The sequence below is a fragment of the Balaenoptera ricei genome, chromosome 11, assembly GCF_028023285.1.
Source record: "Balaenoptera ricei isolate mBalRic1 chromosome 11, mBalRic1.hap2, whole genome shotgun sequence".
NCBI lineage: Eukaryota > Metazoa > Chordata > Mammalia > Artiodactyla > Balaenopteridae > Balaenoptera > Balaenoptera ricei.
The window spans coordinates 69,340,086-69,357,334 of NC_082649.1; the positions used below are offsets into that span (position 1 = coordinate 69,340,086).

The window sequence follows — 17,249 nt, forward strand, 5'->3', positions numbered from 1 at the left end:
AAATTTTTAAAAAATTTAAAATTTTTGTCAGTTTTTAGGTTGGGCACTTAGTGAATTTATTTTTAGTCTTTTCTAATACAAGAATTGGAGATTATAGAATTCCCTCTATATAATGCTTTAGCTATATTACACAAGGTTTTATCCTTAGTATGTCTTTCCAGATTGATGATATCTAGAATATTTTCCCTTCTAGAGAAATGGAGAATAGTTTCATAATGTTTCTCTTTTGCTCTTCTATAATATGTGGATTGTAGTGTAAATGAAACCTCATCATTATACCCTTTAAAAGTAGGTGGTGATGCACACATGGTCACCTTATTTTTGATAAAGGAGGCAAGAATATACAATGGAGGAAAAAACAGCCTCTTCAATAAGTGGTGCTGGGAAAACTGGACAGCTACATGTAAAAGAATGAAATTAGAGCACTTCCTAACACCATACACAAAAATAAACTCAAAATGGATTAAAGACCTAAATGTAAGGCCAGACACTATCAAACTCTTAGAGGAAAACATAGGCAGAACACTCTGACATAAATCACAGCAAGATCCCTTTTGACCCACCTCCTAGAGAAATGGAAATAAAAACAAAAATAAACAAATGGGACCTAATGAAACTTAAAAGCTTTTGCACAGCAAAGGAAACCATAAACAAGACGAAAAGACAACCCTCAGAATGGGAGAAAATATTTGCAAATGAAGCAACTGACAAAGGATTAATCTCCAAAATTTACAAGCAGCTCATGCAGCTCAATATCAAAAAAACAAACAACCCAATCCAAAAATGGGCAGAAGACCTAAATAGACATTTCTCCAAAGAAGATCTACAGATTGCCAACAAACACTTGAAAGGATGCTCAACATCATTAATCATTAGAGAAATGCAAATCAAAACTACAATGAGATATCATCTCACACCGGTCAGAATGGCCATCATCCAAAAATATACAAACAATAAATGCTGGAGAGGGTGTGGAGAAAAGGGAACCCTCTTGCACTGTTGGTGGGAATGTAAATTGATACAGCCACTATGGAGAACAGTATGGAGGTTCCTTAAAAAACTAAAAATAGAACTACCATATGACCCAGCAATCCCACTACTGGGTATATACCCTGAGAAAACCATAGTTCAAAAAGAGTCATGTACCAAAATGTTCATTGCAGCTCTATTTACAATAGCCAGGACATGGAAGCAACCTAAGTGTCCATCAACAGATGAATGGATAAAGAAGATGTGGCACATATATACAGTGGAATATTACTCAGCCATAAAAAGAAACGAAACTGAGTTATTTATAGTGAGGTGGATGGACCTAGAGTCTGTCATACAGAGTGAAGTAAGTCAGAAAGTGGAAAACAAATACCATATGCTAACACATATATATGGATTCTAAAAAAAATGGTTCTGAAGAACCTAGGGGCAGGACAGGAATAAAGACGCAGATGTAGAGAATGGACTTGAGGGCACGGGGAAGGGGAAGGGGAAGCTGGGACGAAGTGAGAGAGTGGCATGGACATATATACACTACCAAATGTAAAATAGATAGCTAGTGGGAAGCAGCCGCATAGCACAGGGAGATCAGCTCAGTGCTTTGTGACCACCTAGAGGGGTGGGATAGGGAGCGTGGGAGGGAGATGCAAGAGGGAGGAGATATGGGGATATATGTATGTATAGCTGATTCACTTTGTTATAAAGCAGAAACTAACACACCATTGTCGAGCAATTATACTCCAATAAAGATGTTTAAAAAAAGTAGGTGGGGAAAGGAAGAGGGAAGACATCAATGAAGTAAAATTTATAAGTGTATATGATACAGCATGGAGTAATATATAGTAGATGTTATAGACATGTTTGTCTACCTGGTTGCAGGTTGCATCAATAACTTCTCATCTTTGCTACCCATTTCATGATCTCTTCCTTTTAGCTAGTACCTCAGCCAATGGTATTTGAGCCCTTGGTAGTTCTGTATGTTTCAGGATGCTATAGTCTTCCATTAACTTTTAGCACAGAGCATGGCAGTATTAGGATGTCCCTTGAGGATCCCTTTGGTTGCATGTATACTTTTCCCCACTTCTTTTGTATAGCAGCAAGCCTGTTTCTTCTTGAGGACTAGTACAAATTAATCATGCCAGCCAATACCAAAAGTGCCTTTTTTTGGTTTGCCCAGTGTCAGGAAGAACCTAAACCTGAAAAGGCTTCATGGTAATCTCAAATTCATTATAATTGAATAATGTTCTCATCTGGTATATTCATGCTTCCTTGGATTCTGTATTAGCAGAGTCTGAGTCCTCAGAGATGGGAAGTTAAAATTTTACAAGTGAGTCATTATGTTTGAGAGTGAGAAGTGCCCCTTCCATCTCTATCTCTTCTTTTTCGAACCATGTATTCTGCCTGTGGGAGAAACATAACTCTATATTGGTTGCTGGTTCAGAGCAGTTATCACAATATGTGGATAGCGCCTTTAAAAAGGTGGCATAACAAAGTCTCTTATAGTTCTCTCTATTGCTTTATATAGTACAGTGCTCTGGGTGATGAAGTAATTAGTAATATCAGTAAATCCTGTGAGTTTCAATTCCTTATTCTACTTCTTTTACTTTAAAGTGAGTTCCTTCCTCATATTATTGTAGTTTTAAACATATTAATGTGATGGCAAATCAGGTATTCAGTAGTCTATGGAAGGTCTATTGCCAGAAATAAAGCAGGCATAGAAAGAAAATTCAAATTCCATCCCTTTCATGATCAGTGGGGTCCACTGTAATGAACTTGCCTATCGGTGTTGGCTAATTAATCCACTTGGTGTATGGTACGATATCAGAGACTCAATGCTACTCAGTTCTTTTTTTTTTAAATTTTATTTATTTATTTAGGCTGTGCTGGATCTTTTAATTGCGGCATGCAGGGTCGTTAGTTGCAGCATGCAGAATCTTTAGTTGCGGCATGCGAACTCTTAGTTGCAGCATGCCTGTGGGATCTAGTTCCCTGACCAGGGATTGAACCTGGGCCCCCTGCATTGGGAGCACAGAGTCTTATCCACTGGACCCCCAGGGAAGTCCCTACTGGCCAGTTCTGATTCAACAGTTATGGTACTGCTACTGAACCAAACTTTGGCCTCCTTGCCCACATGCAGTTAAACCAGTCTGCTAACTCTGGGTTGTGGTGAAGGAAAGTGCAGCATTTATTGCAGGGTGCCAAGCAAGGAGTCCAGGTAGCAAGTGCTTAAAAGTCCTGAACTCCCTGAAGGCTTTCAGGGAAAGGTTTTTAAAGACTGGGTGAGGGAGGGGGGTTGTGGGGTGTGTGATCAGCTTGTGGATATTCTGCTGACTGGTTGGTGGTGAGATAATCGGGAGTCAATATCATCAGCCTTTTGGTTCCAACCGGTCTGGGGTCTACCTGCTTGTGAGCAGTATATAGTTAACTTCTTCCACCTGGTGGGGGTTTCAGTATCTGAAACAAAGGACATGGCTCATAATATTATCTATAGTATTTGAGGAGGAACTAAAGGTCCTTGACTTTGTTTAATGGCTAAATTATTATTAATTTGTCTTGCTTGACTGTTTTCCTTTATTTCTGTATTTTCTCACTTCTCTGATTAAATTTACTCTTTGGAACTTGGGGAAGGCCTAGGAGGCTAAAGGTTTTCTGTAGACAAGAGGCAGGTGGAGGACATTGCGGGCGATGGAGGGAGGCATTCTGTTCTGGGAAGGCCCCATAGGGTCCTGCTCAGTTACAGTACCAGATCAGCCTTGATGAGTGAAAGTCCATGGAGCTGAGCTCGTGAATAACTCCTATCTTTTACACCTCATTCATCCTGGGATGGCTAGGAAAGGAAACTGATTGATTTCATGGAACACTGGGGATAGTTGGTATAGGGCAGAACGAAAACTGGCTTGCTCTGCAAGACAGCTCATTTGGGTGAGCCAATCTAAAAGTCTTTCAAGCAAGGCAAGAGCACCCTCATCACAGTAGAGAAGGAGGGCCTTTTTCTGCTGCAAAGGGAGGTTTAGTAGCAGCGAAACTTAGGGTCTTCTGTGTTATCCAGTGTCTCTGTCTCTACCATTTTTTCCAAGTCAGTAGCCTGATTTTTATCTTAAAATATATAAAAGGCCATAAATTCAACTGACCTTGTAATTCAGCAATGATCAGGATCAAAAACTAGAGTATGGGTTTTGACTATTTGAACACTGAAGATGAAAGAGAAGATTGCTCTGAACTCTTACACAGAGCATCAGTAAAGTGAGCATTCAGCTTTTTGCAGCCCTGGTTTCTTGACTAGAGATTATCCTTCCAATTAGATATTACAAAGTATCAAAGTGTCTCATCTATCCATTCTACGTCTGCTAGATTTATTTAACTCTTAGTTTAGAATACAGGTAAAGGGAGAAATGGTAGGTCAGCAGTACCCAGAAGGTCTCTTGCTTTTTGATCATGTAGGCCAAGTTATCCTTTTATACCTGTCTTTTTAAAAAAAATTGCCTTTGACCTCATTGTTGGTCTATTTTTAAAACTTCCCTCAAACTTAGCCTCAGACTTTCTCCCCCCCAAAAAAAGCTCTCAGATGGAGCTGAGAAGATAGTGTTAGACTCTGCTTATAATTTTATGGATTTCTGTTGCATGTGTTCTGGGAACGTTGTTATTACCTTTACCACATATGGTTGGGGGTCTGTGGCCTTAAAGTGGATAGATGAGAGAGGGAATAAGAAGGGAATCTATAATGGCATCCACTAAAGAAATATTGGGAGAGTTATTGAGAGTCTGCTGTCAAAGAACAGTGCAAAGGACGTGATCATCTCAAGGACTATGGGATAGAGTTGTGCTTTGCACAGTATTAGACAGCTTAGAGAAAGACAAGCTTATGTCCTAAATTGTCACAGCTTGACATGGAATGAAAAGCAGGGACTTTCTATGATTACGCTTTTCTACCTGTGTTACTGCAATGCCTTCTAACTGCTCTCCCCACTTCTATCCATGCCCGCCTATAGTTTATTCTCAATATAGCTGCTAGAGTGGTTTTTTAAAAATATAAGTTAGATCATGTTACTCCTGTGCTCAAGACCTTCCAGTGGTTCGCATGTCACTCAAAGCAAAAACCTAAGCTCTTACAAAGGCTTACAAGGTTTTATGATGTGGCTTCTTATCACCCCATGACCTCTTCTGCTGTCCCTTTTTCTCAGTCACCTTCAGTTACACTGGCTTCCTTGCTTTTATTCAAACATATCAGGTACGTTCCTGCCTTAAGGTTTTTGCTCAGGATGTTTCCTATGCTTGAATACTGTGCCTGGTTAACTTTGTTACTTTCTTTAGGTCTTTTCTCAAATCTTCTCAGTGAGATACACCCTGACTTCTGTATTTAATTCTGCCTCTTCCCCTCCCCTCACCAGCTCAAAACTGGATGCTCCCATAGGACATCTGCCTCTGGAAACTGAATGTACCTGCCAAGACGTTGGTTTCTTTGTAATTTTTGCTGCTTTGGATAATTGGTTTTCTTTTTCTTTTTGGCTGCTTTGGGTCTTCATTGCTCCACCCAGGCTTTCTCTAGTTGTGGCAAGCAGGGGCTACTCTTCGTTGCAGTGTGCGGGCTTCTCGTTGCGGTGGCTTCTCTTGTTGTGGAGCACGGGCTCTGGGCACGTGGGCTTCAGTAATTATGGCGTGCGGGCTTCAGTAGTTGTGGCTCGCAGGCTCTGGAGCGCAGGCTCAGTAGTTATGGCATATGGGCTTAGTTGCTCTGCGGCATGTGAGATCTTCCCAGACCAGGGATTGAACCCGTGTCCCCTGCATTGGCAGGCAGATTCTTAACCACTGTACCACCAGGGAAGTCCCTGGTTTTCTCTTCTAAGTCTGGGGTGAATGGACCTCAGGTCATGAGTACTGTAGTCATAAGGAGGCTGAGAAGTCAAGTATCCATCATTTTCCACTTGTATAGTGGAAGGCAGCTCTGTCTCAATGTTAGGGTTTTTCTCAAACATAGAAAGGGAGTTACAGTGCAGGACAGCTAAGGAAAAGTAAATCACAATTTTCTCTAACACTGCCACTCTCTTCCTCTGGGATTTCTGTTAGGATTAGGTTGGAGTTCTTCCACCTCATCCCCATATCTCTTAAGTACTCTCTTATACATCTTGCTAGATTTTCTTTTGAGTTCTGTCTGGCATGTGTCCTTTGTGTTGAGGTTTTTTTCCCACTGCTAGTATTTTTTGTCATTTAAATGAGTAACATAAAATTTAGCATTTTAAACATTTTTAAGTGTACAGGTCAGTGGCATTAAGTACATTCACAGTGTTGTGCAACCTTCATCAGTATTCAACTGCAGAACTTCTTCCTCATCCCAAACAGAAACTCTGTACACCTTAAGCAATAACTCTTCATTCCCCCGTTCTCCCAGTCCCTGGTAACCTCTGTTCTACTGTCCGTCTGTATATAAATGGAATCATTCAATATTTGTCCTTTTGTGTCTATCTTATTTCACTTAGCATAGTGTTTTCAAAGCTCATTCATGTTGTAGCATGTATCGAATTTTCATTCCTTTTAAAGATTGAATAATATTCCATTATATATTTTATATATATATATATCACATTTCATTACTCCATTCAGCCATAGATGGACATTTTGACAATATTTTTCATTTGCAAAATTCCTAGTTGGTTATTTTGCATATCCATTGGCTCTTGTTTTATTTATGTTTGCTTTTATTTCATACTTTTTTTAAAAATGGAAGTTACTCATTTCTCTAAGCATTGTAAATATTTTTAAATGTTTATCAGACTTATAAAATCCTGAGAAGCATTTTCATTTTATTTTTAAGACTTTGGACATCTTAGAATTTTGGTTTTCAGAAGTGGGAGATTTTGTTTTCCCCTTCCTTTTCTCCCCCTGAGCACATCTGTCTAGTACTTGTGTAGTTACCTCTACCTGCTTCCAAGGCCCCAGTGTAGAACCAAGTCCTACAATAGGATTTTAGATCTCCTTCCCCACAGTGACGTTAGACTTTTGGCAGATCCTGACCTTTGGCTAAGGGAAGGAGGGGACTGCTTCAGTCTCCAATCTATTTAGCCCTAGAGGTTTCTAAAAGCCGTGGTTTTAAGTGAGGCTCAGTAGCAGCTTTTGCTGTGCTTCATGTTGGCCTTCTTTCAGGGAGCTTCACGTAGTGAATCAGGCCTTCATCCTCTTCTCACTTGGAGCACTTTTCATCCCTGTTCTCCCTCTACATCTAAGTTCCTAGATGTCACTAGTAGCTTTTGACTCCAAAGCCTAGAAGTGCTGTGATTTCACCCTAGTTCACTGCTCTGTTTTTTTCTATTCTGTTGCTGCTCAATTGAGGTGTTAATTTTATTTTGGAGTTCAGAAATACATTTGGTTTTCTATTTCGTATTTTCTCCGCTGGGTATTGGGAGGTTAGGAAATACGTCGAAGCATGAATTTACAGAGCTATTTGGACAAGAAGTCTTTGTGAAATATATTTTTAAAGTACAATATGAAATCTAACTCATTTTGACATTGTTTATTTTAGATATGCTTTCGCAATTTGTTAAGTATTGAAAATTAAAAGATTAAGTAAGAGTGAACAATAGCTGCCATTTATTAAATATCCTGTATACTGGGCTTTGTAATTGACATTTTACACCCATTATATCACACTTGGGAATTCCAGATTAGAAGATGGGATTATCCATTTACTTCACATGAGGTGGGCAAGGCTTTGAGAGTTAAATACCTTTGCCAACGCATGGCAAGGAAGTAGGGAAAGTAGGAATTGAGGCCAAGTTATCTTACCCTAACGATCATGCTCCCAGCTACATTTCTGTGCAATATACATTGAATTAAAGGATCGTCTCTTCTCACTACCAAATTTCATTTCTAACAAACTCTTTTTTTTTTTCAAGGTAACAGTAGTGTTTTATTTTTTTTAAATTGCACAGACGTCTATAAACCTAATAAATAGGTTTTCTCTATTTTTTTTTTTTTTGTACAGCAGGTTCTTATTAGTCATCAGTTTTATACACATCAGTGTATACATGTCAATCCCAATCGCCCAGTTCATCACACCACCACCACCACCCACCTGCGGCTTTCCCCCCTTGGTGTCCATACGTTTGTTCTCTACATCTGCGTCTCAATTTCTGCCCTGCAGACCAGTTCATCTGTACCATTTTCCTAGGTTCCACATACATGCGTTAATATACGATATTTGTTTTTCTCTTTCTGACTTACTTCAATCTGTATGACAGTCTCTAGATCTATCCACATCTCAACAAATGACCCAATTTCGTTCCTTTTTATGGCTGAGTAGTATCCCATTGTATATATGCACCACATCTTCTTTATCCATTTGTCTGTCGATGGGCATTTTGGTTGCTTCCATGACCTGGCTATTGTAAATAGTGCTGCAATGAACATTGGGGTGCATGTGTCTTTTTGAATTGTGGTTTTCCCTGGGTATATGCCCAGTAGTGGGATTGCTGGATCATATGGTAATTCTATTTTTAGTTTTTTAAGGAAGCTCCATACTGTTCTCCATAGTGGCTGTATCAGTTTACATTCCCACCAACAGTGGAAGAGAGTTCCCTTTTCTCCACACCCTCTCCAGCATTTGCTGCTTGTAGATTTTCTGATGAAGCCCGTTCTAACTGGTGTGAGGTGATACCTCATTGTACTTTTGATTTGCATTTCTCTAATAATTAGTGACGTTGAGCAGCTTTTCATGTGCTTCGTGGCCATCTGTATGTCTTCTTTGGAGAAATGTCTATTTAGGTCTTCTGCCCATTTTTGGATTGGGTGGTTTGTTTTTTTAATATTGAGCTGCATGAGCTGTTTATATATTTTGGAGATTAATCCTTTGTCTGTTGCTTCGTTTGCAAATATTTTCTCCCATTCTGAGGGTTGTCTTTTCATCTTGTTTATGGTTTCCTTTGCTGTGCAAAAGCTTTGAAGTTTCATTAGGTCCCATTTGTTTATTTTTGTTTTTATTTCCATTACTCTAGGAGGTGGATGAAAAAAGATCTTGCTGTGATGTATGTCAAAGAGTGTTCTTCCTATGTTTTTCTCTAAGAGTTTTATAATGTCCGGTCTTACATTTAGGTCTCTAATCCATTTTGAGTTTATTTTTCTGTATGGTGTTAGGGAGTGTTCTAATTTCATTCTTTTACATGTAGCTGTCCAGTTTTCCCAGCACCACTTATTGAAGAGACTGTCTTTTCTCCATTGTATATCCTTGCCTCCTTTGTCATAGATTAGTTGACCATAGGTGCATGGGTTTACCTCTGGGCTTTCTATCTTGTTCCATTGATCTGTGTTTCTGTTTTTGTGCCAGTACCATATTGTCTTGATTACTGTAGCTTTGTAGTATAGTCTGAAGTCAGGGAGTCTGATTCCTCCAGCTCCGTTTTTTTCCCTCAAGACTGCTTTGGCTATTCGGGGTCTTTTGTTGTTTCCATACAAATTTTAAGATTTTTTTGTTCTAGTTCTGTAAAAAATGCCATTGGTAATTTGATAGGGATTGCATTGAATCTGTAGATTGCTTTGGGTAGTATAGTCATTTTCACAATATTGATTCTTCCAATCCAAGAACATGGTATATCTCTCCATCTGTTGGTATCATCTTTAATTTCTTTCATCAGTGTCTTATAGTTTTCTGCATACAGGTCTTTTGTCTCACTAGGTAGGTTTATTCCTAGGTATTTTATTCTTTTTGTTGCAGTGGTAAATGGGAGTGTTTCCTTAACTTCTCTTTCAGATTTTTCATCATTAGTGTATAGGAATGCAAGAGATTTCTGTGCATTAATTTTGTATCCTGCTACTCTACCCAATTCATTGCTTAGCTCTAGTAGTTTTCTGGTAGCATCTTTAGGATTCTCTATGTATAGTATCATGTCATCTGCAAACAGCGACAGTTTTACTTCTTCTTTTCCAATTTGGATTCCTTTTATTTCTTTTTCTTCTCTGATTGCCGAGGCTAGGACTTCCAAAACTATGTTGAATAATAGGGGTGAGAGTGGACATCCTTGTCTTGTTCCTGATCTTAGAGGAAATGCTTTCAGTTTTTCACCATTGAGAATGATGTTTGCTGTGGGTTTGTCATATATGGCCTTTATTATGTTGAGGTAGGTTCCCTCTATGCCCACTTTCTGGAGAGTTTTTATCATAAGTGGGTGTTGAATTTTGTCAAAAGCTTTTTCCACATCGATTGAGATGATCATATGGTTTTTATTCTTCAATTTGTTAATATGGTGTATCACATTGATTGATTTGCATATATTGAAGAATCCTTGCATCCCTGGGATAAATCCCACTTGATCATGGTGTATGATCTTTTTAATGTGCTGTTGGATTCTGTTTGCTGGTATTTTGTTGAGGAGTTTTGCATCTATATTCATCAGTGATATTGGTCTGTAATTTTCTTTTTTTGTAGTATCTTTGTCTAGTTTTGGTATCAGGGTAATGGTGGCCTCATAGAATGAGTTTGGGAGTGTTCCTTCCTCCGCAATTTTTTGGAAGAGTTTGAGAAGGATGGCTGTTAGCTCTTCTCTAAATGTTTGATAGAATTCACCTGTGAAGCCATCTGGTCCTGGACTTTTGTTTGTTGGAAGATTTTAATCACAATTTCAATTTCATTACTTGTGATTGGTCTGTTCACATTTTCTATTTCTTCCTGGTTCAGTCTTGGAAGGTTATACCTTTCTAGGAATTTGTCCATTTCTTCCAGGTTGTCCATTTTATTGGCATACAGTTGCTTGTAGTAGTCTCTTAGGATGCTTTATATTTCTGTGGTGTCTGTTGTAAATTCTTCCGTTTCATTTCTAATTTTATTGATTTGAGTCCTCTCCCTCTTTTTCTTGATGAGTCTGGCTAATGGTTTATCAATTTTGTTTATCTTCTCAAAGAACCAGCTTTTAGTTTTATTGATCTTTGCTATTGTTTTCTTTGTTTCTATTTCATTTATTTCTGCTCTGATCTTTATGATTTCTTTCCTTCTGCTAAGTTTGGGTTTTGTTTGTTCTTCTTTCTCTAGTTCCTTTAGGTGTAAGGTTAGATTATTTATTTGAGATTTTTCTTGTTTTTTAAAAATAATTAATTAATTAATTAATTTTTATTTTTGGCTGTGTTGGGTCTTTGTTTCTGTGCGAGGACTTTCTCTAGTTGTGGCAGGCGGGGGCCACTCTTCATCACGGTGCACGAGCCTCTCACTATCACGGCCCCTCTTGTTGCGGAGCACAGGCTCCAGACGCGCAGGCTCAGTAGTTGCGGTTCACGGGCCTAGTTGCTCCACGGCATGTGGGATCTTCCCAGACCAGGGCTCGAACCCGTGTCCCCTGCATTGGCAGGCAGATTCTCAACCACTGCACCACCAGGGAAGCCCTTTTCTTGTTTCTTGAGGTAGGCTTGTATAGCTATAAACTTCCCTCTTAGAACTGCTTTTGCTGCACCCCATAGGTTTTGGATTGTCGTGTTTTCATTGTTATTTTTCTCTAGGTATTTTTTGATTTCCTCTTTGATTTCTTCAGTGATCTCTTGGTTATTTAGTAACATAGTGTTTAGCCTCCATGTGTTTGTGTTTTTTACGTTTTTTCCCCTGTAATTCATTTCTAATCTCATAGCGTTGTGGTCAGAAAAGATGCTTGATATTACTTCAGTTTTCTTAAATTTACTGAGGCTTGATTTGTGACCCAAGATGTGATTTATCCTGGAGAATGTTCCGTGTGCACTTGAGAAGAAAGTGTAATCTGCTGTTTTTGGATGGAATGCCCTATAAATATCAATTAAATCTATCTGGTCTGTTGTGTCATTTAAAGCTTCTGTTTCCTTATTTATTTTCATTTTGTATGATCTGTCCATTGGTGTAAGTGAGGTGTTAAAGTCCCCCAGTTTTATTGTATTACTGTCGATTTCCTCTTTTACAGCTGCTAGCAGTTGTCTTATGTATTGAGGTACTCCTATGTTGGGTGCATATATATTTATAATTGTTATATCTTCTTCTTGGATTGATCCCCTGATCATTATGTATTGTCCTTCCTTGTCTCTTGTAACATTCTTTATTTTAAAGTCTATTTTATCTGATATGAGTATTGCTACTCCAGCTTTCTTTTGATTTCCATTTGCATGGAATATCTTTTTCCATCCCCTCACTTTCAGTCTGTATGTGTCCCTAGGTCTGAAGTGGGTCTCTGGTAGGCAGCGTATATATAGGTCTTGTTCTTGTATCCATTCAGCAAACCCATGCGTTTTGGTTGGAGCATTTAATCCATTCACGTTTAAGGTAATTTTCGATATGTATGTTCCTATGACCATTTTCTTAATTGTTTTGGGTTCGTTTTTGTAGGTCCTTTTCTTCTCTTGTGTTTCCCACTTAGAGAAGTTCCTGTAGCATTTGTTGTAGAGCTGGTTTGGTGGTGCTGAATTCTCTTAGCTTTTGCTCTTCTGTAAAGCTTTTGATTTCTCCATCAAATCTGAATGAGATCCTTGGTGGGTAGAGTAATCTTGGTTGTAGTTTCTTCCCTTTCATCACTCTAAGTATATCATGCCACTCCCTTCTGGCTTGTAGAGTTTCTGCTGAGAAATCAGCTGTTAACCTTATGGGAGTTCCGTTTTATGTTATTTGTCATTTTTCCCTTATTGCTTTTAATAATTTTTCTTTGTCTTTAATTTTTGCCAGTTTGATTAGTATGTGTCTCGGCGTGTTTCTCCTTGGGTTTATCCTGTATGGGACTCACTGTGCTTCCTGGACTTGGGTGGCTATTTCCTTTCCCATGTTAGGGAAGTTTTCGACTATAATCTCTTCAGATATTTTCTTGGGTCCTTTCTCTCTCTCTCTTCTCCTTCTGGGACCCCTATAATGCGAATGTTGTTGCGTTTAATGTTGTCCCAGAGGTCTCTTAGGCTGTCTTCATTTCCTTTCATTCTTTTTTCTTTATTCTGTTCCGCAGCAGTGAATTCCACCATTCTGTCTTCCAGGTCACTTATCCATTCTTCTGCCTCAGTTATTCTGCTATTGATTTTTTCTAGTGTAGTTTTCATTTCAGTTATTGTATTGTTCATCTCTGTTTGTTTGTTTTTTGATTCTTCTAGGTCTTTGTTAAACATTTCTTGCATCTTCTCGATCTTTGCCTCCATTGTTTTTCCGAGGTCCTGGATCATCTTCACTATCATTATTCTGAATTCTTTTTCTGGAAAGTTGCCTATCTCCACTTCATTTAGTTGTTTTCTGGGGTTTTATCTTGTTCCTTCATCTGGTACATAGCCCTCTGCCTTTTCATCTTGTCTATGTTTCTGTGAATGTGGTTTTTGTTCCACAGGCTGCCAGATTGTAATTCTTCTTGCTTCTGCTGTCTGCCCTCTGGTGGATGAGGCTATCTAAGAGGCTTGTGCAGGTTTCCTGATGGGAGGGACTGGTGGTGGGTAGAGCTGGGTGTTGCTCTGGTTGGCAGAGCTCAGTAAAACTTTAATCCACTTGACTGCTGATGGGTGGGGTTGAGTTCCCTCCCTGTTGGTTGTTTGGCCTGAGGCAACCCAACACTGGAGCCTACCTGGGCTCTTTAGTGGGGCTAATGGCAGACTCTGGGAGGGCTCACACCAAGGAGTACTTCCCAGAACTTCTGCTGCCAGTTATCTTGTTCCCACGGTGAGCCACAGCCACCCCCGCCTCTGCAGGAGACCCTCTAACACTAGCAGGTAGGTGTGGTTCAGTCTCCCCTGGATTCACGGCTCCTTCCCCTGCGTCTCGATGCGCACACTACTTTGTGTGTGCCCTCCAAGAGTGGAGTCTCTGTTTCCCCCAGTCCTGTCAAAGTCCTGCAATCAAATCCCACTAGCCTTCAAAGTCTGATTCTCTAGGAATTCCTCCTCCCGTTGCCGGACCCCCAGGTTGGGAAGCCTGACGTGGGGCTCAGAACCTTCACTCCAGTGGGTGGACTTCTGTGGTATAAGTGTTCTCCAGTCTGTGAGTCACCCAGCCAGCAGTTATGGGATTTGATTTTGCTGTGATTGCGCCCCTCCTACCATCTCATTGTGACTTCTCCTTTATCTTTGGATGTGGGGTATCTTTTTTGGTGAGTTCCAGTGTCTTCCTGTTGATGATTGTCCAGCAGCTAATTGTGATTCTGGTGTTCTCACAAGAGGGAGTGAGAGCACGTCCTTCTACTCGGCCATCTTGGTTCAGGCCTCTAACAAACTCTTTACTCTGCATGAATCCAGAATTTCTTTGGAAATTTGCTTATTAATTCATTTTATTTGGTTATTTTTCTTAGTGTTCTGACTACATTCTATTTGGTCTGTGGACCAGTGTATTTATAAATAACACTGTATCTGAATTTTAAGAATTTTCAGGATATTGATTATATATTATAGTCTAAGAAAAATACATCAGTATTAGTATAGACTTGGGTTAGTATAAATTGAGGTAAGTCCAAAGTTTTAGAACTTTAAAATAGGAACAATGTAATTTTCCCATAGATCTCAATGATTAAAGTAGCTGGAGACCCAGTAGATGAAACTTTCAAGAAATTTTATTCCAGTTTATCCTATACAGTATTTCTGCATTAATGTTACTAAAACACAACACTCTTACAACATCTCCCATGTCTCTCTGTTTCCATAGTGTCAAGTTTAAATCTCAGCCTTGCACTGCAAATTCACCTTATAAATTTGATGAATATGGATAGTGCTCTGGCATCATTCCAAGATGATTTTTTTTATCTGCTGGCATAAATCACACAAAATAAAAAAGAAAGCTGTATAGCATAATCAAGTAACATATATTCATTGATGCTCCATATTAATACACTGTCACCTTTGAACACAGTGGTGGTTTGCCAGCTGTGTAGAGAAATGATACTTAATGCTAATTTGTGAAAGGAATTTTCCTTTGTTACTTCCAGGTGGATGATGTTCTCTTTGGCTAACAAATCGGAGTATAGGTTCCATCCACCTCAGCATATCAGTATATAAAATCTTTGGTCCCAGAAAATATTTCATTAACTCTCAAAAGTGGCATAGACATTATAAAAATATCATCAAGTCATGCCCTTACTTTGAACAACCTTTCAATATCATCTCATTCATTCTCAATGCCCTGTGGTGACCTAAATGGGAAGGAAATCCAAAAAAGAGGGGATATATGTATATGTATAGGTGATTCACTTTGCTGTACAGTGGACACTAACACGACTTTGTAAAGCAACTATGCTCCAATAAAAATTAATTTTAAAAAAAGGTCTGGTATCTTTGGTATCATTTGGAAAGGCCCTGTGAGAGCTGGCCTCAGTCATACCAGCCTTCTTTAAGTTCTTAGATATGTGAAATTCTTTACCATCTCAGTGACTTCTTGTATATTGTTTTCTCTGCAGGTGACCCCACACCTCTCCCTCCCAGCAAACTTTTCTGTCGTGACCTTTTTGCATCTTTTGGGCATTGCCATTTCTTCAGAGAAGACTTCACTGATCTTCTCTTCTTTAGTCATGTCCCCCAGCTAAAATCTCTGATAGTACAATTTGGTTTCTTTCTTAGATTCATCGCTAGCCATACCTGTTGTGATTATTTGTCTGATTCCCTATCCACAATAAGAGCTCTCTGAAGATAGGGACCCTGTCCATTTTTGTTCACTGATAAATCCTTGGCAATTAGCACAGGGACTGGCACCATAATGGATGTTGCTTACAAGGTAGTTGGAGAGAAACCTAGTACCTTTCTGTTTCCAGGATCAGAGTTCCCCTACCAGACCCAGAATTCCTCAATGGACAAGTTGAGGAAACTTGTTTACATTAATTCAGTTCACTTATATTATTGCAGTATATTACTGCTAAAGAATCTGTATTCAATTAGATATACCTCTCTTTATATTTGCATGAATTTAAATTTGATTTACACGTGTTGAAAAGGTCAGTAGACAGTGTTCTGGTATTTTATCAAAGATAATGGGGCTGTTTGTTGTGGCTCTGGTTCTAGGCAGTATGAAACTGTGGTTCCACTTGAAGATTCTATTGTGACTGAAGTTACAGCAACTCTGCAAGAATGGGCCAGTCTGTGGAAACAACTCTATGTGGTAAGTAGTTTATAACTAGTTTACTAGATGATTAAAGTGAATTGTACCAAGTGAAAAAATTATTGTACTTGTGCCAGTTGCAAATTTATAGATTTCTGAATATCTACAGTTTTTCAAATGTATATTCCTAATATTAACTGAAACATAGTAGACTTGAGTTTTGTCCAACCTGAAGAGAACAGATTATTCATATGCCTGCAGTTCTCTCCATCCTATTCCAGTCAATAGAATGTAAGTTCCATAACACCAAGGATTTTAGCTGTCTTACTCATTGCTGTATCCCCAGAAGCTTTCACAAAACAGGTCTTTATTAAATGAATGAACAAACTTCAGAGTTACATTGTGAACCTAATGGTGGGTAAAGGCCAAGAAGCTGTATCAACACTTTCTTACAGCTAATAATCTTAAAGGATATGTCATATATGATACTTCTTGCCAAGTCAACAATTACTAGGTTAATAAAACCTCAGTTAATATCCTCTGGAAACTTAGAGAGTAGAGGGTGATAGGACACAAAAAATATAGACTGAAAATAAGTGACAGGGTTTGGGTTCTGAACAAGATGAAGTAAACACATTCTATTTTTCTCCTACTAATCACAAAAATCCTGGAAAAACTCATGAAATACCCTACCAGAAAACTCTGAAAGTTAGGGAAAAGAAGGTGGACTGAGTAAGGACCTTGAGACTCAAGGATTGAGTGAGTTCCCTGACTGTCTTTTTTTCTTGCCTCCCATATATCTTGGCCTGGGTTGTAGAGAAGACTACAACCTGGAAATGCTAATGAGTGCAGACAAAAAAATAGCACCAAGGAAAGCCTGTTATCTCTAGCCAAAGGATGGCCCAGCAAGATAGAAACATCCTAACCTATCCCATCCGTTCTCTAGGAGAACATCACAATAAAATCTATACCCCCTCCCACTCAAACAGGCATTACAGCAGCGGTATCCATGACCAGAGCTTTGTCTCACAGACACCCTTCCCCCACCTGCAGTAACAAGGAGATGTCCCCCTCCAGTGGAGCCTGTGGGTCAAACTCTGACTTCTCCTCTTCCCTGCTCAGTAATGAGGCAGTCCCCTTCCTGAGCAGAGCCTGTACGGAGGATTGACTTCTACCCCACCAGAATTTACAAGGTGGCAACTCTCTTCAGCAGAGCCTGTGGGTGAGACCCTGGCTTTCACAACTACACAGGATTAACAAGATGGCGCCCTTACCCTGCAGA

At 39.3% G+C, this 17,249-nt stretch overlaps 1 protein-coding gene across 5 annotated transcripts in view; it reads left to right on the forward strand.

The window, feature by feature from the left end:
• The window catches only part of DOCK3 (dedicator of cytokinesis 3), a 384,123-nt gene that overhangs the window by 101,439 nt on the left and 265,435 nt on the right, over nt 1–17,249 (forward strand). For all 5 annotated transcript variants that reach the window (XM_059939761.1, XM_059939763.1, XM_059939762.1 and 2 more), the window contains exon 5: nt 15,931–16,027. In XM_059939761.1, coding sequence (XP_059795744.1) covers nt 15,931–16,027 — 97 coding nt within the window. The remainder of the gene's footprint in view (nt 1–15,930; nt 16,028–17,249) is intronic.